This window comes from Melospiza georgiana, chromosome 13 (assembly GCF_028018845.1).
Source record: "Melospiza georgiana isolate bMelGeo1 chromosome 13, bMelGeo1.pri, whole genome shotgun sequence".
Taxonomy (NCBI): domain Eukaryota; kingdom Metazoa; phylum Chordata; class Aves; order Passeriformes; family Passerellidae; genus Melospiza; species Melospiza georgiana.
The window spans coordinates 8,664,952-8,689,094 of record NC_080442.1 but is presented as its reverse complement, the minus strand read 5'-3'; the positions used below and the strand labels follow the sequence as shown (position 1 = coordinate 8,689,094).

The 24,143-nt window shown below is 43.4% G+C and overlaps 1 protein-coding gene across 1 annotated transcript in view; it reads right to left on the bottom strand.

Moving 5' to 3' along the window:
* Window positions 1–23,653, bottom strand: part of ATOSA (atos homolog A) — a 47,164-nt gene extending 23,511 nt beyond the window's left edge. The window contains exon 1 of the mRNA XM_058033284.1: window positions 23,526–23,653. Coding sequence (XP_057889267.1) covers window positions 23,526–23,541 — 16 coding nt within the window. The 5' untranslated portion in view covers window positions 23,542–23,653. The remainder of the gene's footprint in view (window positions 1–23,525) is intronic.
* Window positions 23,654–24,143: the final 490 nt, after the last annotated feature.

The following is a 24,143-nucleotide window of genomic DNA, read 5'->3' as shown; positions in this document are numbered from 1 at the left end:
AACTGTCTCCACTCTATCCTGACATGGTAAATAAGTATTGAAATATCTGTGTAAAGCCGTAAGACTATCAGTGCTGGAATGGTTAGCAGTTTAAAAATAAGCCAGTTGTGGGGAGAGAACATTTTCATTTTGCTGCGCCCTAAACTAAAGGTGCTACTTTGTACCAACATGCTACAGCTGGACAGGTCCTGAAAGCAAAGAAGACTTGGCTCAGCAAATGCCCTTAAGAGCACATCAATTTCTGTTTTCCTTTATATTACCATTTCCTACATTGTGATTACATTAAATGTGACTACATAAAAAACCCCTGAAGTTGTACTATAATTGAACAAAAATGCCTAAAAGGAGCAGACCAAGTAATTTCCATTAGCTCATCTCTAGGTTTTTACATTTTTCCCTTGTTTAGCTGATGCTCCGCCTAAGCTAGCAAGTGTTAGAACAAACTGCATGACACAAGGCACCTATCTGAACAAAACAAAAATTTAAACCCCAACAAAGCAAAAGGATTTCTGTCAGGTGTTTCTGTTCATTTCTAAAAGAAAATAATTAGGAGAAAACAGCTCTTTCAAATTAGTGTGTGGTGCTGAGTATAGAATAGACACTTGGCTGTAACTGGAAGGGAATAGAAGGTTTCTATCTGGCCTTCACTCACCACCAGTGCAGTGATTTACTGCCCTGCTAAAGATGCTGATAGAAACTTTGCAGAATTATATTGGAGACAAATTTCTGTTTTAAATTCCACCCTAGTCCCAGAGGGTAGCAAGGGCAATGTGGAGGTTGGACCTAGGCACCGGCACTGGCTCCACAATGCAAAACCCATCCAAATGCCCAGTTTGGGCAGCTGAAGGAGCCCTGTGTCACCCTAGAACAGAAAACAGCACACTTCTTTTTACAGAGTATGTGAGAATCTCTTCCTGAGGTGTTTCCTTGGCAAATAACTGAGCATTTTTTACACTAAAGCACAGATTTTCCAATACAAAATTTCTACGTATATAATTTTTTCCACACTTCCCTCACTGGTATTGATGACTTTCATCAAGGCTTTCCCAGCCAAGGGAACTTGAGATGGGACTGATGACCACCTTCATTATGGCTGCTCATTAACTCAGAAGGAGCTCAGCAGCAGCCACATGGCTGAAGACTTTCATCAGCTCACTCTATTTCACCTTAGCTGCAAATATCATTCTGCAGTGACTCCACAGCTGCTGCTTTCTTTTCAAATGAAACCCAGTGTGTGTTAACAATGAAAAAGCACATCTATTTAGCTAATCCTCACCTCTTCCCGAAGGCATGTCATCCATGTGACAGTTGCAATTGAATACTGGGAAGTCTTAACTCCCAGGCCAAGACATCCTTCCCATTAAACAGGTTGATGGCAGCTCTGCATTAAATTCCAGATGTGACAGCATTTTTATAGTACATAAATAAAAGTGTGTGCCAGAAATTTTATTTCAGGCCCTACACACAATACAATACAGGATGACATCCATAAGTTTCAATTTTAATTTCTTTAACAATCCAGCCTGACAAAGATTCAACTACTTACACACTTCTGTACTGTTTTATACAGAGATTGGTTTAGAGATGGAAAGCAGTAATTTGTGATAATAAATCACTTCCAGATGTTACTGGAAAACAACAGAGACCTTTTTAAAAGTCCTGCAGTAGGTATTTCAATGCCTATGAGAGCTGCACTTAAAAAAACTAGATGTTTGCACCTTTTGCTGACCAGATTTTTGCTGAAGTGTCACTTGGTTTATTCCTCTGTAATGTTTCTTCACAACAGAAACAAGTATCTTTGGGCTCAGCATTTATAGGGATGAAGTGTTATCCTTGCCAAACATACTGGTTTCTAAAATTTCCCCATTGACACCAAAATTTTTTCTGTTTGGGGTATTTCATGCTTTATCTTATCATCTCAAATATGTATTGTACTTAGAAACTTTGGCAATATACTTCTAAAGTGATTTTTTTCTATTAATATAGATAAAATAACACTTCTTTTCTGAGGAGAAATATAAAGTAGCTTTCAAAAGGATTTTTAGCAAATTGTTTAGAAGTCATTTAGTGCCTGACAAAACTGCAATGGGAACACCAAAGTCTCACTGGGAAAAGCCATCTCTATTCTGTGTGTGCACAGGTTCCACTCTGGTTTACACCCACCAGGCACAAGTTCTTCTTCCCTAAAACCATTGCAAGGAAAAGAACTGCTTCATCATGTGCCCTTTGCTTCAGACCATAGTTGGACTTGTTGGAAAATAAACCAGAGATTGGAAAGTGCTGTGTGAGAGCTCTGACTCACTTTTGGGTGGAATCAGCAGGCATGCCACAGCTGCTGGAGTCAGGGAAAGCCCCTGGTAAAAGTACCATGCTGACTTATGGGATCACACTTTATGGAAACCTTTCACTGAGCATTCAGCCCTCAACACAACATTGTCGACTAGGCAAGTGAGGTTTCATAAGCACCAAAACACTCAGAAAACTTTCAACAACCAATACTCAAACACTCATCTCCACACTGTGGTCAGGTGCCAGTGGGCCTGACTGATGGTTTTTGAAAACCATGCTGCTGACAAAGCTCTTGTATGCTGAAAATCTCCTCAAAAGATACCTATCAGTATCTATTTTTAATAGATATTTGACTTTCTCAGCTTTACTGTGGTTACAAAATCCCCAATCAAAAGAAACCAGAGAAGACTGTGGGACAGGGGGGGGCAGAAGTCTACATTTTTTTTTTAAAAACAACTAGTCTAATTTTTGGTGAGTCTATTCTATTGAAAGACCACTAAATAAAATAAAACCAGACAAACAACTCTCCCATGTGTGATTAGTATGTGATTTCTTCAGGGGCAAGAATTTTACAGGCAGCACATTTTAAAAGTTTTGGTTTTGTTACTTACATCACAAATTGGGTAAGAGTGTAAAATAGGTGCTATCAGCAAGTCACCAGTGCAGCAATAAACCCTGCACCCATGGAAAAAGCAACCCCTCCCCCTCAAGGATGGATAACACTCAATTTCAAATATCCTGTTGTCTTAGAGGAACCTGCAAAAACCATAAAGTTGTGAATGAATGCCAGCACTGTTACCCAGGTCAGCCAATGGCCCTAATCCAGATAAATGAAGGCTAATTGGTGTTATTTTTAAATTCCAGAGAATATGACAGTCTGTGCAGTTTTCCATGAGGCTGAAAAGACCTCATGGGCCAGGAACTAAAAATCTGCAGCTGCTTGGGCAGTAATGAACTTGTAGTTCAATACAAATCATCAAAATAATCATTGTATGTGTCTAGATGTATTTCACCTGGGCAAGTACTGAATTGCTTGATGTATGCAGTTTATCCTTCTCTTTGCTTTCACCCAATGTGAAGACTTGACAGGATCTAGCTGAGTACATTTATCTTGTTACAGATCAGACTGACCTTAAGATCTAAAAAAAAAAAAAACCCAAAACAATCAGACTAATGAAACTCTAGAGCACCAGACCTTGGAAAGTACCTTTTTAAAACTTGAACAGTGAAATTTCAAACAGCATACTTGTTTGCTTACAAAATTTAAGTGTCTGCTTTCCCTCTCCCCTTCATTCAACCATCCTTCCAGGCTTGCACAGCAGCTTTGAAAGCTACCAGAGCCATCCAGCCACCGGGCACCTCACAGAACAAAACAAGCTTCTGACAATCCCAGACACAGGACACTCACACCAAGTGCCAAAATTAACACTGCTGGAGCAGGGATAATAGTGGTGTATTCACCATGTATCTGCTGAAAACAACTCTCCCTTGAGGGGGAAGAGCTCACTCAGGCTGCTGCTGGCAGGGAGTGAGGCAGGGATGGTGGGGACAGCAGGCAGTGTCCCTGTGTCCCTGCACGGGGAGGACAGCAGGCAGAGTGTCCCTGCATGGTGGGGACAGCAGGCAGACTGTCCCTGCACGGTGGGGACAGCAGGCAGTGTCCCTGTGTCCCTGCATGGTGGGGACAGCAGGCAGTGTCCCTGTGTCCCTGCACGGGGAGGACAGCAGGCAGAGTGTCCCTGCATGGTGGGGACAGCAGGCAGACTGTCCCTGCACGGTGGGGACAGCAGGCAGTGTCCCTGTGTCCCTGCATGGTGGGGACAGCAGGCAGAGTGTCCCTGCATGGGGAGGACAGCAGGAAGAGTGTCCCTGTGTCCCTGCACGGTGGGGACAGCAGGCAGAGTGTCCCTGCACGGTGGGGACAGCAGGCAGTGTCCCTGCACGGTGGGGACAGCAGGCAGAGTGTCCCTATGTCCCTGCACGGTGGGGACAGCAGGCAGAGTGTCCCTGCACTATGGGGACAGCAGGCAGAGTGTCCCTGCACGGTGGGGACAGCAGGCAGTGTCCCTGTGTCCCTGCACGGTGGGGACAGCAGGCAGTGTCCCTGTGTCCCTGCACGGTGGGGACAGCAGGCAGTGTCCCTGCACGGCACTGACCTGGAGTCACCCACCGGGCTGGGCTGGGCTGGAGCTCATTGGCCGCACGCGTGTTTGTAACACCCTGTACTGAGGATTCTTGGAACGTCCTTTCCAGAGAAGCACAGGGCCAGGGCTCACCCCTGCACGGCCACTTGCAGGCCAATCTCCCCAGCAGCAGCAGCATCCTGCTCCTCGAGATAAACTATCAGGTTATACAAGAGGAAAGGATCCAAAGCCTGCTCGCGTGCTCTGAAATCAGGTGACCCGTGAGTCAAGGGACAGAGTAATAAATTATTAGGAAAAACAAAACACTACACTAAAAATAGTGAACACGAGCAGCACATGAAGAATAACAGTTTTTATCTAGTCAAAGCTCAAGGTCCTCCCCAGCCTCTTTTGTACCTGGGCAAATGCAGACAAATAAAACCTTACTTTAGTTTCTCCTTGATAATTCACAACTTTACATTTTATTAAAAGTAAACAGCAGGGGGAAAAAGCCCAGAAAGCTGAGTTTTGAACCAGCAGAAAAAGTATGAATGCCCAAAGTAAATATCCAATGCAACTTCAATCAGAAAATACCAAAGTTACTTTCTTTCAGGAAAAATTGTTCCAAGATTAATTCAGCTCAGATATACCAAAAGCTTCACTCCAGCTACTAACACCGTTCAGGCAACATTAAGGATTTGCCCACTTGTCAGGTTTAACAGATGTAATAAATTATTGTGAACGCTCAAGTTAAGCATCAGGTAAAAAAAACAAAAGCCCTTCACAAACATTCCAGAATCCAAGTGCCTGAGACCCATAACTTATTTTGTCAACCCTCCCATTAGCAAAACCATTATACAGAGATTTTCTAGTAGAAATCAATAAAGAAAATAAATTTTGTTATTATCAGGGGACAACAATGCATAATTTTGTTGGAGAAAGAGGATTTTTTTCTAAGAGATAAGAAAACAGCAAGCACAGAAGAGTAGTCAAAAAGACTTAAAGTTTCCATTTAGAAGTATCTGATTACATTGGCTATTACTGTAAACAGCTGGTTTTTTGCAATCACTTATCTTCAAGAACTAATAAAAAACACATCTGAGAGATTTTTAGCACAGAACATTTTATTCTTACCATGTGAATTAGTGGCTGAAGAAAGTTCTGAAAGCATCAGAATCTGGCATGGGAACCCAGACAACAAGGAACCTGCCCTCTTTATCCACAGAAAAACATGCAAACTGGGTTCACTACACCCTCCTTGCTGGGCTGAATCCCTAGGAAACAGCATTCAGAGAATTGCTTTTAGCATGAGCTGGTTTTCCTCTCGAGTATGGAAAAACGCTTGTCTGAAATCCAAAGATTTTCCTCAGAGATAAATTCCTCGCAGTCCTAGCTGGAAGCTTGCCCTGCCAGTGGGGACCTCTGGGCTGGGCACTGCCCACGTGAATGCCAAAGCAAGCAGATGGCACTGCCTTATCTGCCTGCCCAGGGCAGAGCCAGCACTGCCCGCAGGATTTCTCACAGAATCTGTGTGAAAAAGGCACACACAAGATTATGCCTCACCACCACCCAGCCTTGTAAGGTACCTCTGGTCAGTGCCTAACAGGAAGCCATATTTTCCTGTTCTTTTTGTCTCTTAAAACATCATCTTTCATAACAAGAGAAATACCTTTTTTTTCTTCTCGTTTCAAGATCCTCCATGGCTTACCAGCATTCCTGTTGTCACCCACTCACTACTGCAGCAAACTGGCCTGTGATTACTTTAATCACCAGTCCTCACTCCCCCCGTGTTGTTCTACACTCTTGATTAAAATGACTCTGCTTTGCAGCTTCTCCATTACGGTGATAAAGGCTTGTTAGCCTGTGGGAGCACAGTTTATCTGTCTCCATCAGTATTATCCCTTTGTCTCCACACAGCCCTCTGTTGGAAGCCATTGATTTAGCGTTTGATACTTGCATAAGGTCTGAGGTGAGGACAGTCTTTTGTTCCATGCTTGTAGAGTACCCAGTAAAGCACAGATACCCAAGTGGGAGTCTTAATTTGTACAACAGCTACAAATAACACCATGAATTTGCTTCCCTTCTCTTTAAGTCCTCTTATGACTGAGTTACACACCTGGAGGAGGAAGAAGTCCTTGATCCATCTGACACAGCAACACAAAACAGTGAGCAAACACAGCCTGAGAATATAGAGGCTTGGTACACAACTTCCTTCACTCTGTAAAGAAGCCACTGCTGTAGTCAAGACCCACAAGCACAGATGTACCTCACAAACACAGCAAAAGCTGAGGAATCTACATGTCCTTAACAGCACTGATAAAAGAGACAACAGGTTGTTCCTGCTGTATGAGAAGTGACCTGGACTCAGTTATATACAAAGCTTTTGTTCATGACTTCCCAAATGAAACCCCATCCTCCATGGTATTTTCAGTGCCATGAAGCTTAGTCTAAACCAACAATCTTTCAGATGTCTTACCCTAAAAAGAGATATTGATATATTCTCGTTTGAATTTAACTACAGTAGCACCCACAGAGTAACTTCACTATAAAAATAAGAGAGCACTTGGGGCACCTCCAGCATACTGCTCAGGGCCAGTGGGAGTCAGAGGAGAAGTCACATCCACCCCACCACAGGCTCCTCCTCACCCCTACCATGCCCAGGTCAAAGGCAGAGAGCTTCTTACCTCCTGCTCCCTTTCCCCTTTGTGATGCCATTCAAGTTGCATGAGGCAATTTTCATGTTTAGTTAAATGGAAAGCATTCAGAGAGATCTGCTCAGATTATAAACTTCTGCATTTAAACTCATGTTTTAACTGCCAGGCATTTTAAAGTATACAGTACTTCAGACATCTTTTGGAAAGATGTTATAGGAACTCCAATATACAAGGCCTATAGGAATTCATATCCACATATTCTTAGTTTACCTTTTCTCCTTCTCCAGCTGGTTTGCTTTGCCTTTTAAAATTTGTTTTAAAGTCATAAAACCAACAAGTTATCTTGAGTTTCATAAACTTTGCTAAAACTGGAGAGTAAAACGTGTTAGTTGCCATGGCAGTAGTGAGGAGTTGCTGGGTCAGGATGTAGAGAACTTCTCTTGTTCTGTCTCATCATTTGCATCAGAAGTTCAGCCATCTGTTATTAACTATTTAACAACAGTCTTGCTTGTTAGCACTGGTGCTTGCTATTTAAGTCTCCCCACCTTCAGCCCTTTTGAAAATCTCCTAATTAAAGGAAATTCATCTGAGGGCTCAGTTATCTTTCAGGTAGGATGACCACCATTACTTCAAGTTGGCCAATATTCTCCTTTCTCACCAAGGAAAAAGCAAACACTTATGCAGACACCAACCTCTAGAAGCAGCAGCTTTATTGTTCGACAGCAATTTGAAAAGAATTTCATCAGACAGTAGATGATGTGGCTGAACTCCAAGAGAGGCTATATCCCTCCATTTAAGTACACTCCACTCTACATTTTCTTCCCAAAGTTCCACAGCATCCCTCAATCTTCTTTATCCCAGCTTCTTGATATAGTAAAAGAAAAGTTTTGTAGTTTTATTTCAGAGGATGAATAGCATTGATTCATCCATGTGTTGCTAACAAGTAAATACTGTCTTTCATCCTCTGAGAGAATCTGAAATATGTTTGCCTACTTGCTGCATACATGAAGAAAACAAAACTTAGTTATTAATTTCCAAGCATAGAATTCTGGAGTTAAAAGCATTTTACCTTATCTCTACTCTGCTATCTTCATTTAAATCTGCATAACCTAAAGAAAAATACTCTGAGTCTCATTCTAGGAAAGCAGGCCAGTCTCGTTGCTCCTCACTCATCACACCCTCACTAAGAAAGTGGGAGGCTGTACAGTGACAAAAGGGAACAATGCATCTCACTGCTCCTAAAACTACTTCATAAAAAAACACACCTCCCAAAAAAAAAACCACCAAAAAAATCCCCAAAAAACCAAAACCCAGTACAATTAGGGGCAAGGAAGAGGCCTTCAGCAGGAAGCAGGAAGTCCTTGTTTCAGTCATTTAACACCCCAACATATGTTAAGAGCACTCTGTTCACAGGTACACCCAGCGAAACTCAGATCCTCCAAAATTACAAAGTGGAAGAAAATTTTGAAAAATACTTATGTGGAATACAGAGAGTTGCAGGGCATCAGAAGACACATCCCAATAACAAGACTATTTTCCAGGCTGGTCTGTCTTTCATGATGACAAGCAGACCAGCAGCCTGTTATATGCACAAATACTTTCAGAGCAGCAGAACATGGCTCAGAGACAGCACAGGCTGAGATGCCTTCTCAGGCTAAAAAAATGAAAGATTGGGTAGATACAACCACACATGCATAGGACAGATCTGATATAATACAAGGGTTTAGAGATCCAGAACAAGAACACAGTGTCATTACTTGAGATTCAAAAGAGAATGATGCAACTGAACAGTCTAGAAGTGCCTGAAAAGATTTTCCTGTTAGCACGTTCAGGAAAATTCCCCTTTATAGACATTTTTGACTTCACATGTGAAGGCTTGGAGAAATACATCCAGGGCAGCTTTCTGACTATCAGACCACATCAACTCAAGAGGCTTCCTTCAACTCCAACAAGAAAGTGAACACTGATGGCATAACTAAACTCAAGATAAATAATCCTGGGGAAGAACTATTAAGCACATTTTCTGCCTACATGTAAGGCATCTACAATGCCACTAAGCTGCAATTTTTTTTTCCCCAAAATAAGTGAAAAACAAGAAAATGAGAAACAAACCTAAGAGTGCAAATGTACTGATAATTATAAAGCTTGTAAAAAGCAATAACAGCGAGAAGAGATAGAAACACCCAAGAATTCAATAATTTTATTTTAATGGACAAGACATTAAACATTATAGTATGCAGGTTAAGTAGGAGCTGATATTTGTATAGCTTTATTACAACATCATGTCAGGTAGAAATCACACCTACAAGCTGAACACTTCTGCAGCTCTGCTGCTAGAACAGAACTATCAGGGTAATGAAAAAAGCACACAGGAGAAAAAGCACAGGACTTGTTAGGAAGTGTCCTCAGGTGAGGAATGCAGATTAAGAATTCCATTATTTTATCTGAAATACAGAAAAAGACAAAACAAAAAGCCCAGAGCAAACTATTTTCATAACATCTGACCTCTTCTACTGCAGCTTCTTTTTTGTACTCATCTTCTCTTTGTGCTACTTGATCTCCCAAAACTTTGATGTTACAAACCATTCATTGTCATCTAAGTGGTGGGTAATATATCTTATGGAACTTTGTCAGAACATGTCTGACCACCCAAAATCCTCCTCCTAGCTAGTAAGGCTACCTCCAGCTTCAGTAGGTTTCAGTATATGCAGCCCCAATTATTGAGAGGGTGGGGTGGAGGGAGAGGCATAAGGCTGGCAGACCAAAGGCACAGACTGTACTTCTTCCTGAGAAATGCAAGGAGCTCTGAGAGATGAACTGATGATGGTGGAGCAGCATGAAGCTCCTCGGGTCATTTTCCCAATGCTATTAACCTTCACCTACAACGCCTGCCCTTAAGTGGTTAAACAGTAACCTGCAAAAGTAAAAAAGTTACAAAAGAGACAATATATGCTTCCCATTAAAAAAAAAAATCTGGGAGAGTGGCCAGGCCCATAAAATTGTTTTTAAATTTTATTTGGGAGGATAAATGAGGACATTACAACTTTCAAGCTGTGTAAAAGACTGCACTTTAAAATGGACACCTACTATGAGCCTCCTATGGAATTTTGAATGCATAAAACAAAAGAACTGTTTTGATAGTTTTAGAATTGAACTGTGTCACACAGCACAATTCAGCTATTTACAAGTTTCTGTGCTGTAAGTCATGTTATTAAGCTCTAATAGTTTTCTGGTACTCCAAATAATAAAACTTTACATAGGGTCAAAACTGAAAGGCTTAACAGAATTTTAGCCAAGAATCTAGTTTGCCCGCCTCTTCCCTAATATATGGCAATTTTCCACATAGCAAAATGGCAGACTCACATATTTAAAACTTAATCTATGTAATTATGAAATTTCACTTTGTCCTCTCAAAATTCCTTACTACTTTACAAAGCAGTGCTTCAGTGACTCAAAGCCAATATTCCCACACAAAACACAAGAGTACACTAGTGGAATCATTCCTCCTCCCGTGTCAGGAGGGGGTCATCCAATGTCAGCAAGCTCACTTAAATTGGAGCTCTTGCACTTTTCAGAGGAATATCAACAAGCTCTAGACACAGGATGAATATATATATGTATAAATATATATGCAAGTACTTGGTCAGAGCAACACTGACATTTTTAGATAACAAGTTAGCATAAAAAGCAATAGATAATCCTCAATTCTGCACTGAGTTCAGTATAATATTAATTAGCTTTTCATACCATATAGTTGAGCAACCAGTAAGATGCTAATTAAAAATACATATTTGTATTGCCCCCAAAGCTGACATATTTGCATCAGCTTCATTTGCCCCAAGACAAACAAGTAGTGGCAAAGGGCTAATAATGTTTCATGCATTGTTTCTAGCAGAAATCAAAATACTGTAATAGTTTCCTCCTGCTGGAGGAAAAAAAAAGAGGAGAGAGAAACTTGACCTACATAACAAGGCACAGAAGAAACTCAGTTAAGCTTCAGGGTGTTTTTGGGAGGGGGAAGAGGTTGGTTTTTTTCTCATAACAATGAAGAGTCAAACAGTTACATATGGCTACACTAACTACAACTGTTAGCACATCTGACACTTAACCAGCGTCTCACTTTTAAGGCTTAAAAATCCTCCCCTCCTGTTCCAGGACATTTAATACTCTTGCCCTAACAAGCTAATGAATTAACCGAGTTAATTTTTAGGCTGTCCATTACTTTCCTTTAAGGGAACGTTAGAAAAGGAAAACGAAAAGCCAACCCCCAACTCAGAGAAATTCAGCCTTTCATAGGCTCAGTACACGGAAGGAAAGGAAGAATGTCTGGTTCGGGTTTCTAAAGGAACTGTTTACAGACTCAGCCGGAGAGGCAAACTTTGCTACACTCAGTATAGGTGGGTTTCGAATCACCTTTCTCAGACAAGCACCGCCAACAGCTGCCGACCGCCCTGAGTTACACAGCTTGAACTTGTTTCACGCCTTGCAGCCCGTCCGGGCCGGTGCTACCGGCCTCCCTGCCTCCCCCCGCCGCTCCGCCCGGCCCCCTCCCCGGCCCCCCGGGCCGAGCCGAGCCGAGCCGAGCCGGGCCGTCCCGAGGCGCGGGGCTCGCTGCCGTACACACCTTGTCCGCTCGGCCCGGCGCTCCCGCTGCGAGCCCCGCAGCGCCGGCGCGGGCGGCTGGGTGCCCAGGGCATCCTCCACAAAGGAGGCAGAGTAGGGGCGCGCATAGCAACAGGGCCGGCCGCCGATTGGCCCCGCGGCCGAGCGCCGGCCCCTCGGCACGGCACGGCCCGGCCCCCGCGCCCGCCCGGGCCAGGTGAGCGGGGCGGGCCCGCCGCACGCAAACCACGGGGCAGCGCTCCGCAACCGGGACCGGCGGTACCGGGAGCCCGCGGAGGGGATGCCCGGGAGCCGCTCTCCTGCCCCGGGCGCGCTGGCACTGCGCTGCCCGTAGCAGCGGGAGCAGCCGCCGTGCGTCTGACTGTCCGTGCGCTGGCACCGCGCTCCCCGCCGCAGCACCCGCGTGTCTGTCTGTGTGTCTGTCTGCGCCCTGGCTCCGCACACGGAATGTCCCCGCACAGCACCGCTCCGCAGAGCCAGCCCAGATGCGGGCTGTGAGGTGATGAATATTTACATCTGGAGCGGAAAAAGCCGCCAGCCCGTCCTCCTGCCAGGCAGCAGCAGCCAAGTTCCCACCGCTGTTTTTCCACTGCTCAGCCCACTCGGGAGCGGCTCGGCCGCACCACTCCTGTGACCTCCCGGAGCACACAGCGGGAGCAGCATCCAGCTCTCCTTGCACTACTGCCGCTCTTACTTCAGTATTTGTAATGGGCACTTCTGAGGACTAATTTATGAGGATGTTTCAAGAGAGTAGTCTCAAAACAACATGTGCTATTTTAGATATAGTCTAAACAACGTACTGGCTACGTTAAACAATTTCATCCAGCTCTGACGTATTTATAAGTATTAAAGTCAGATGACAGTACCATATTAACATAATCAGTGCAAAAAACCTATCTCACTCCCAGCCTAACCACATCACAAAGCAAGACTAAAACCCTTGTTCTGTAATTAGATACCATGGAACTATGAAAAGTCCAGATCAAACTAGACTACGCAACCACATTCAAAATCCAGTACCACTCACTAACCCATTCAAGAGCATGGAAAACATGCCACTCCACAAAATTGCTTTTCCCCACTCACAGTTTATATACCAGTACAATTTAGCTGTGGTTGCAAGAAAACACAGTCTATACAAAATTTTTAAGTAGACATTTTATCCGAGGAAGGTCAGATACCTTTTATTAGTTGGCCCATGTAAAGATCTCACATACAGATAGTGCCTTACAGAGAGTTAGATGCAAAACATACCATTTCATTAGTCACTGACATTCAAGCTTCCTGTATATTTTATTTTACCTGTCTGCTTTCCAAGTATTTTTCCTTCATGGAACATTTACTTCTATAAAAACAACTGTCGTTCACACAGTTTGAAAAAGCAATTTCAGGTTTTCTTCATCAAGCAACTACCTAGCATTTGAGAAAAGTACTCAGATGATTTTCTATAAAACAGTTATTCAGTATCTACAGGAGGAATGGGAGGGCTAAGAGCAATATTTATCACATTAGTAAACATAGTATGTTTAGTTTTGCTAGCAAGAGACAGGAGCAACAACACCCAAGTCAATTCCCACAGAGGCCAGCAGAGACAGCATTCAGGAGCCACCAGGTGTTTTTACAGGCCAGCTAACAATGTTTTAGTGATGAGCAGCTGTCTCTAGATGACGAGCATACCTACCCACCATACTGCTCCTCAACAGTCTCCCCACACTGCACTGCTGCAGCACAACCACAAAGATCCTTTTCACACCACATATTCTCCAAGTACAGTAAAAGTAGGACAGCTTGTTGACACTCCAGCTTTTAAGGTCACAGTCCTAAACCAGCTGTAGGTGCACTGAGCTGAGCTCTGTGCCTGTTTGTGGACAAACACCCCAGAAGTTAATTCATCTGGCCTAATAACACAATAATTTTATAAACTGCAATATTAGAAATTCTACCAAAATAAAACCTACCTTGAAGGACATTACTCATTTATTGGATCTCTCATGCTCCCACAAATTCCAGAGGCACAAGATACTTTACATGAGAACATGGTAGCACAGAGTTATACACAGGACTTCATCCTAGGCTGCATACTTCACCATCATAAAGTACCTGCACTTCAAATACTATTACTATCCTCACAGCTCTAACACTGTGCAAAATGACAGGCAATAATCAAGATAACCAGAGTGTATTTTAACCCACCTTCTAAAAATGAACACTCCTAAAAATGAAGCACTTCTAAAAATGAAAAAGGTGAGGTCTTCGTAACTGTGGATTTTATCCCAACACTTTGTGAGTAAGCAGCCCTACACATTCCATAAAGCAGGAAATCAGAGCCAAGCATGCTTCATCTCAGTATCAAGTGAATTACAAATCAATTCAAAGGCACTTGCCAATAGGCATAATTGGCATCATCCCTACATTATAAAAAACACTCAATTCAACCTTTGAAGGGCCATGCCAAAGCACAGGTTGTCTAGTAATGAGCCAGTTCAGAAAAACACTAATTCAGGTTCCAGCCCTCCCTTGTGCAGGAAAAGCAAGGTGTGCATGTGACCCCTAAGGAGCAAAGCCTAAGTGACTCCATAGCCCCTTATGTTTACACAGCCTAGTCATGGAGACAAGCTAAAAATAAAAATACACTTCCACTAACACATCCCTTCCTTGAAACAAACATTTTGGATTGAGTTACTAATTTGCAGAACACAAAACCACCAAGTGCTCTCATGTAGACAGCTTTATTCCCCTTCTCCCAGTACAGATGCTCAATTCCTCAGAACAAAGCTGAGGTCAGTTCTTGATGCTTGCAATGCATGTTAAAGAGATGGTTAGATACACCACTCACACTCTGTGTAGTTTTCCTCTTGCTTATGCCCAAACTCAAATTTCTTGAGTGAGAAAGGCTACATACAGTCCACAGTACACCTAGAGAAGCTGAAAGCATCAGACGCTAACATTCCCACTATGATTTTTAAATCAAACAAAAAATTAAAACCAAATAAAATAAAAATCAGTGTGTAACATAAAGCTGCGCAGATTTCATACTAGTAACTTACACAAGAATTAATTTTGCCAGCTTACATAAAGTGTCCTAAAACATTTATAAAAGGCCATGACATCTTCTCAACATGAGGATGGGATGAAAGAACATACAATGCACATCAAGGACCATAACTTTCATCTGCCATGGATCCAAAATATTTTCTCATAGCAAGTTGTTAATTCAGCAAGGCTCTGGTAGCAAACATCCAGAGGCAGCACAATAACAGCCAGTCATGACTGGCCTGAGTGCTTGAGTGCAAGGTGAGCCGGGTGTGCATTCTAGCAGTTCTACATTGAACTTTGCCTTCAGACATTTCCACTATTATCAACTATTCCTCCTAAACTAGCTATTTGGTTTTACTCCTCCCCTTTTTATCAGCAGAGTCCTCAGAGGGGTCCTCCACATCTTGCTTGTGTTAGCGTGGTGTAGGCAGTTACACCAGGAGTACTGTACTGCTAGTACAGCTGTGGCAGAACCATTACCCAGGCCTGCCCTCCAACAGTAGCTCTCCAGATACTTTGTTTCTCATGGTTTCCCCACAGTAAACAAAATTCCTCTGGCAATTCAAATAGCACATGCTTCAAAAGGAAGAAGCTGTTTCCCCCTCAGATTACAACAAAACAAAGTCATACTTTTCACCAAAAGGTAACTGAAGTGGGAAAACCTTCTATATCCAGAAAATATACTTGAAGATCAATTTAAAAGACATTTACAGCAGAGAAAAAAGGGTTTACCTTTGAACAGCATGAGTGTTGGTATCAATCCCTTTGACCTAACTGCATTCCCAGTCCATGCTGACCTTCACAATTTTGTCCCTGTGCAGTTCCTATTGATAGGAAACTCCTCCTCTTTTATTCCACATCACTCTAATATTTACTGAAGTTCTTCTCTTCTTGATGCAACTATTCTCTTCTCCCCTTCCCTCAAATTCACCTACTTAATGAAAATTAAAAAATAAAGAACAACTAAATAAAAGTCTTGAAGATTCAGATCTAACATGCAAAGGAAATGCACCAGTACTTGTGACTTTACAGAAAACTGCGCATTAAAAAAAGCATCAACTCAACATATCAGAACTTCACTCTCTGTTAACACAGAAGTTATGGCAAGGAGCCATCACAGACATTTACTCAGATTCTGCTCTTACACACCCTCTCTGCCCCCCCAAGCCTGCAAACAAAGCCTTCCACCAAACCTGCTGACCTGCCTGAAGTGTGAGCTTGAGCCATGGTTTGTTTCACTGGCGTTGCTGGGCTGGTGCCCTGGCAGGGAATCAAGGAGAACAATACCTGGCAGGGGAGAAGGGCTTCCCATTGCTCTGAAAAAAACCCAGGCTGACCACAGCAGCCCTTCCTGCACCTCTCCTTCTCCTTCCCTTGACCCTCAGAAGAAACCAGCTGCCTCTTTACCACCTCCCATCATGGTGCTGACTGTACTGAGGATATGAAATAATACTTGCCACCCTCAATTTTACTGAAGTTCTGTGTCTCTTTTTGCCCTTCCTGCCCCCATTACACAAAACAAGTTGATACTTGCACAGCATCCTAAGAAAGAAGCTTGATTTGTTACAGCACAGAGAAGTGTGAAATATGTCCCAGAAATCCTGAAGGCTCATTAGTGGGCAAAAGGAATCCCTGCATACGCAGCAAGCACCATTAAGAGGTTAAATGAGCACAAGCAGTCACCTGCTCATAGACTCCCTAAAGTAGTTCACTATCCAAAATGGACTTACCTAACAACCTGGTTCCCAGGGATCTTGATGGAAAAAAGATCACTAACTTGCGTAATGTAAAACAGATGACATTGCTCACATGCAACCAGAGTCCCTATTTCAGCTATATTCTCCCTCTTTTATGCCTCAGAAGAAAATCCAATTGTTTTCTCCTTAGAAAAAGCCAATGGGTTTGGGAAATGCATTGATCACTGCTAAGAGGTGATCACTGCCCCATGGTTACTGGTACTACATCCCTGCACAGAAACTGCATACCTGCCCACGAAAGAAAAGTGGCCAAACCAAAATAAATGCATATGGAGGGGGGAAGAGCTCCCCTTACTGCTCCTGAAAAAACAAATTTGTTCAGAAGATTTCTCAGTGAGGCTATTTTGTTTGCCTTTATTCATTATAAGGACTCTTACAATCAGCACAGACATGAAGTGCCATTAGTATTTCATGTATGCAGAGTGCTCCCTCCCTTTGTGTCCAGCTGCCTCACACACAGCTCCCTCTCCAAATGATCCCCAAGAACATCCTCACACTACCCTATTACATCTTTGCATTTTGAGTCAATGTGATGGTGTAATACCATCCCAGACAGCAACCTGAACCAGCTTTGGTCCCAAAGCTAGCAGGAAAAATCACTAGCCAAAGAACTGGTCAGGCCCATTTAACATAGAAGGAAATGTATTAGTACAAGTGAGTTGGTCTTGACTTGGTCAGATTAACTCTGAATTGTTAAGAAAAGATGGAGAATTTTCATGACTTACAACTCAATTATTCTGTTTACAAGTAGCCTTTGTAAAAAAAAAAAAAACCCTCTTCCAATCTCAGTAGAGCTCTGATTGCAGAGCAAGAATAACTCACATGGCTTCAGCCATGTGCTTGTAGCTGTAGTCATGCCACTCTGCACGAGACCGGCAGAAAAAGGAATAGGTAATGCAAGTGAAGTCTTCCAAAGTCCAGCTACCTACCCAGGTCCAAGAGGCACATTTCTGTATTTGCATTCATCCTTAATTGCCTACTTATACATGGAGTTTTAGTACTGGGTAGTACAAAGGTAACCATGCAACTGTACATGCACTTCTAGAACAATTTTAACTTAAAAACTGGCTTCTGTCTAAACATTAAATTTAAATGACCTGCAAAGACTGAACAATTTACCACCTCCTTGAAAGACAATGATGTGAGACAATTTCAAAAAATCTAAAAAACATAGTCCATCAAGTATTACATTGGAATGGAGACAATAACTACCACTATATTTACCGTGAAACTGCAAGACCTGATGGACTAAAAGAATAGCTGGACTGTTACCTTAAACTCATTGCTGAAAAGATAAAAGGTTATGGCTATTTCTCCACCAGTAAATGGCTGCTATTAGTAGAAGTCTGTCAAAATACCAAAAAAACATTTTATAAACAGTGAAGCAGACAGAGCAAGTTCTTTTAACAAATGTCATATAGCTGGTTTGTTCTCGTCAGTTACTCTGTTTTCACAGAAGACTTCTAATTTTAATAAGTAGAATTTCATTTGGCAGCAAACTCTTGTCTCTCATGAGAATCTGTATTTATAAATGTTAGCTTATTTTTAAAAACATTTAGAAGCTGGCAGACCACAGATCCAGTAATAATGTCAACACTGCCCTTAACAGCAAAGTCCAACCTAATATGTTTCACCCCAGGGATCTGAACTGACATGCCAAAGTTTCTCACTGCAGCAAGTTAAGAATATGGTCAGAAGGGTCAGTTTATATACTCCAAGCCTATGGGCTTGGCATATCCACAGTCCCCAAAATATCCACCTAAATGCCACCCCAGCAGCATCTCTTTTAGCAACAGCTAAAGGCAGCTAATATGGGCAACACCAAGCAAACTACCAAAAAATGGCAAAGTTGTTACCAGGATGGTTCTCTCTGAGAAACAGGTATGCCATGAAGAACCCTCACTGCTGAACAATGATAAAAGCACCCTTCCAACCCAAGAAACACTTTTGCAACAGGAAGACTTGCCTTGCTGTCAATAGCTAGGTATGAATTGCAGAACAGGTAAGAAACCTAAGCTGGGATTTCAAATTAAAACCTGAGATTTTCCATTCTACAAATAAATACACTTTAAATTTTTTGGTGCCTAAAATTTTTAAAAAGTTAAGCACCTAAAAGCTAAGAATTCTTCCAAGTTAAACGTTTGAGGTAGAAATTTAATAAAAAGAGTTTATACTGCCATTTTACAGGTGCAAGGACAGAACTGTATTGAAAGCATCTAGACTCCACCCTCAATTAAAAAACAAAGGCTTCTGTTCCTGTCCACTCATATCCTGTATCTATGTGATCTGTTCTCAGGACAAATCTGCTCTCCCCAAAGATGAGAGCTGGATGGCTCCATGCCCCATAAAAGGAACGTGAGTGCAGCACCTGTCAGTTTGCTTGGCTCCGTGGGGTTTTACCCTGAGCAGTTTCAGGTGTTGTTTCTCTCTGAGAACAAGCAGGTTTTATCGGCAGGCAGGAGGAGCAGGCTCCCGGCACACGTGCCCTGCTTGCCCGGGGGCTTCCTGGGGCAGGCACAGCGTCAGCCCGGCTCACCAGCACCCAACCTGCACTTACCTGTGGCAACCCAGCCCCGGGCGCTGCCCCGGCGCCCCTGCAGTGACAGCTCCACCGAGCAGGAAGCAGCTCATTTCCACTTCATTACTTTGTTGACTGCCTGCATCATTCTGCCGTGGAAAAGTTTAAGTGCTTTGTGACATTTCACTGAGGAGATACTACAAAATTAAAGTGTCTGCATCATGGATCAATATAGGACACTAAAACAACACTCATTGTTTTTCAATATATATTTTCACTTCCCAATCTGCATACTCTGTAGTACATCATCTTCGCTAAAAAGTTTTCCATAACATCTTCCCCAGTTAATATAGGGCATATTTTATGCTTATAAAAACAAGGGCCTTACCCACATCTCCTAAATTAACAACCAACTCCACAACTGAACACACTGGTTCAGCTCACCTCCCCCGAGTCCCATGCCTCCTCATCCTTCCTCCTAAAACTCTAAATTCCATCAACTGTTCATTAATCTCTCCTCCAGCTTTCCCCACAGACTGATCCCAAAATGCCTCAGCCATGTTTCCCACAGGAGGCAGTAAACAGACTTTTGCTGAACCAAGAGTTACCTCTTTCCACACCAACCCACCAAGTAATGTGGCAAAAGTTCCTTAACCCAGTTACTACAAACAGACCCTGAGGCACATAGCCAAGTTTGACTTGCAAAGAAGGAAGGAGAAGACAAAAAGCAATCTTCAGTCTGCTTGTTCCTCTCTTGTAGACAGAAAGTAATTTCTGTAAATTAGGATCATCTCAAGGAGGGAATTAATGCTTCAGAAAGTAAGAAAGGACTGCTTTTTGTTTAATTTGTAAGTGAAAACAAAATAGTTTCTACACAGAGAACACAAATAGAGGAAAAACAAAGCAAGGCAATAAGAAAGTAAGAAAAGACTAGAATAAGGTGATAAAAACCAGCCAGCATGCATTTAGAGACAAACAAGCCTGTCCTCCTCCTTTAACTGATCATTCATGCAATGAGAGGGAGGGAGGAGGAAGGAGCAATAACTCCCAGCTATTTAGACTATAGCAAAACTTTTGATGTCTTGTAACATTTCCACAGTAAAATATGACTATAGTGTAGATTCATCTAAACCACAAGATGTTTTCCAGTTGTGCACCAAGTGTACTCTAAGAGTACATAACAAGCCTTCTGAGTTTGGCAGCAAGCTATCACTCTGACATTATGCAATGTTTTCACTAATGCTGATGGTGAAACAGTGTGTTTATACAGTTTATGAACAAAGCTGAGCTGGAAAACTTTGCAAGCACTCTGCTACAAAGCCTTATTCTGTCTTCCAAACTCAATAAACTGCCCAAGCAACCAGAAGTCATTAGAATGAAGTTCAATAGAAGCAAGAGCAAAGCTCTGTACTTGAGAAAGGAAACAGCAGTCCAAACATGCAGCAAGAAGCAGCTGACTAGGCAGCTGTACTGCAGAAACCAAATCATGATGATATCATGGATCAAAGCCAGGTAACCTGATATGTTGTTACTGCAGAAAGAAAAAAACCCAAAAAACAACCAAAACTAACTCCAAACTCAAACATCACTCCAAAAACATGGCATGTAAGAAAGGGAGATTCTTCTCCCTGGCACCAGTGGAGGCTCAGCTGAAGAACCATGACCACTGTATTTTAACATGCTTTAAGAGTTCCCTTTAAGCACAGCGAAGGTAAAGCTGAGCAGCAGCCATCAGTTCTTGGGTTACTGTGTTCCCTCGACCCAGTACAGACAGTTCTGGGAATGTGCTCAGAGCAGCCACTGTCCTCCCACACTCAAACCCCACCTGAGGGCCATGTCCTGAGTGATGCTCATGAGATACATCCTGGGAGTGCCCCATGCCTTTGCCTGGCAAAGGAACAAGTCCACATTTTTACCTGTGCTTTCAAAGCTCTCTTCCTGCTCTCCCTTACCCACAGAACTGCTCTGCAGATTTGCTATGCAGAGCTCCATATTCCATCCCCTCCACACTGCTCTCACACATTACATATCTATAGCTGCAATATCCCAACTTGCCCTCCTAGAGAGGTAAGTACCTTAAGGCCAAATTCCCACGTTTTCTTCATTTCTGTTCATCCCTCTCACCTCCTTAAATTTAAACATTCTGTCGCTCTTCCCACTGATAAAAATAGTTGCACATTTAGATCTCCGCTTTCCCATCCTGCATCATACATCTTTGCTGAGGATAACAAGAACCTTACTGGTAGCTCAGCACAGGCTAAATCACACCTTTCCCAATGTGCCTGGGCATTACAATCTTCAGTGCAGTGTTGAGTTAAATTCTAACAAGAACTGCATCCCTCTGCTCCAAATTGATTCTGATAGAATTATTTGTAACAACAACAACAACAACAAAAAAAGCCAACACATTGCAAGCCTGTTTAAAGTCTGCTTCTTTTTGCTTCACTTGGGGTGTGAACTTACAGTCTTCGCAGGATTTTGAGGCTCTGTAGAGCAGTGAAACCTGTGGCAAGCTGAGTGGTCTGCCTCTCCTCTGCCCTTCGCCATTAATCTGCGACGACTGGAAGCAGGTGACTGCACACTTGACTGCTTGTGTCCTGTGCTACAGCTGCTATGCAGAAAGCAGCACATGTAAACATTTGCATGATTCGTGCCTCCTAAGAGTCTCTGTGGGCTGCACATGGCATTTAGGCAGCACTTTCACAACCCCCTTTGCGCACGGCGTTGCTCTGCTGTATTAGCACACAGTTCAGCTGGAGGGATCCACTAAAATGGCTGGAGATACCCTCCCACGTTTGGTAAGAGCCATTATTTACTTCAAGACTTTTTTGTTAATTATCTCAGAAGAATTTCAAAACAACTTCTGAAGGATTTTGTCCAGTTCATGGTAAACACTTAACATTGTATAAGAATCTCAATTTATTATCTTCCAGCTTACAGGAAAAAAAAAAACAAAAAAAAAAAAAAAAAAAACAAAACCAAATACAAATAATACCCCAGCAACCTAATACTTTCGGTACAAATTTGGTTGCCTCCACACCAGGTTGGTTAAAAAAGGCATCTTATCACCTATCACATAGCAATTGAAAATGTTTGCAGTGTCCTAACTCCTTCTGCCTAAAAATTAAAGAAAGGATTACACAAAGGTCATGTAGATGTGGAACCACTAGATTAGAACATATTAAAGCTGCAAATATTGACTTGGGTTTTACCTGGCTGTTTTGAAATATAATTTTACCCTAACAGTAAACAGTTTTCAAACTTCAGTGTCTGGTATTAAAATCTAAAGATCCTACAAACAACCAGCCTTGCTGCAGTAGATGGTGTGAAGCTTTAAGCAGTTAAGAAACAAGGAAGAAAGCAATGAGAAAGGCCCATTTCAAAACCATGGTACTTAAACCCCATTAATTTATGATTGCTTCTGTACTATCTGTGCTATCATCACACCATATAATCCTTTCAGCACATACAAACAAGAAATCCACCTGAGAGTGGTCATGTATGCAGTGTCACTATTAGCAAACATGTCATTAACAAACCTAATTAGGATGTGTATGTCATGTAAGTGTTAGCATTCAATACACGAATATCAGCTATATAAAAGTGTTTCTCAAAACACCAAAGTGATTATAACAGAAATAGAACATGTTTTTAAACTGAAAGAAACCAGGAATCAACAGAATCATCAAAACTTTAGGAAACATGGATTATTGTTATTAATTAACATTCTGAATATTATGATGAGCACTTCTAAACTTTTCTTCAAAAAATGTCTTGCTTTAACACGAATCAATAATCACTGCTCTGTGGATCAAAACAGAAGTCATGACATATTTCCAACTCTAGGGGCATCAGCAGCTGTTGCTATACGGCAAAAGAGCTCAAGTGTTATAAACATATACGTAGACTGCCGTCTTGATTTTTCTGTAAAACCAGATGTCAGTAATCCGATGAGATGTAACCAAATAATCGTGAAAAATTTATATTTCACCACGCTTGTTATGAAATATCTCCATTATAACCGGGGAAAAAAAGCACTGTCAGTTTATAAAACAACACAGATGTAAGTTATAGTTATTTTCAGGGTGTTTTTCAGCTATATTTAGATATTTCTGTACATCTGCTGGCTTTGTCTGTCGATGCCCGATTTGCCTTTGACCGACTCTCGGCTCGGCACTGCAGGATTGTGCTAACGAGCCGGCTGTGTCTGACACACGAACTGCAGCATTCCCACAGCAAAAGCACTCGGCTACGGCGTTTGTCTCCTTCCATCCAGCCGAGACAATGGGAAGCCGAAGGGCAGGCAGGACACGGGGCTGGAGCCCCCCTTGGCGGGGCACCCTCCGCACCCCGCTCCCACCGGCATTCCCCGAGCTGAGCCCGAGTACCTGGGTCCTTTCCCACCCCCCAAAATGACAGCGGAGGGGGTAAGGAAACGGAGCGATAACATCAAAGCCAACCACCGGGCTACTTCTAATCCTACAGACAAAACAAACAAAAAGCAATGTACTGATAAGCCCTTTACCTCGTTCCGGCTTCATCTTCCCTGCTGCCTCAGCGAGGTCTGGCAGGGCCGAGGTGCCGTGCGGCTGTCCCCGCGGAGCCGAGCTGTGGCTGCCCCGGCCGCCGGTGTCACTGTGGCCCCGGCAGCGGGCACGGCGGGCGGGAGGCGGCCCCGCCGCTACGGCAGCTGGGCCGGCGGGCCGGCCGGGGGAGGCTGCGCGCCGGCGGCCTCTGCCCGCGCCCGGCCAGGGTGTCCTTCCGTGACACGGCGCCGCGCGGGGCTATTTATAACCTGCCGGGGAAAAAAATCCCACAACAACAGACCTCGGCTCACCCCCGGCCGCGCCGGCTCTGAGTCACCGCGGCCCCGGGCGACGGCAGCCCCTGCCGGAGTCCCCTCCCTCCTGCCCGCCCGCCCGCCTGCCCCGAGGAAGGCAGCGAGCGGCCCCCCGCCCGCCCCGTCGGGGCCGCGGCCCCCGCCCCGTCACGGGCCGGCGGCTGGCGGCGGGGGGCTGCGCCGCACCTTCATGCCCGGCCCCGCCGCTGCCCCCGGGCTGCCGGGCCGTGCCCCCGCGCTGCGCCCCGGTCACACAGGCCGCCCCGCCCGCCCAGCGCGGCTCTCCATGGCTCTGCCTCCGGC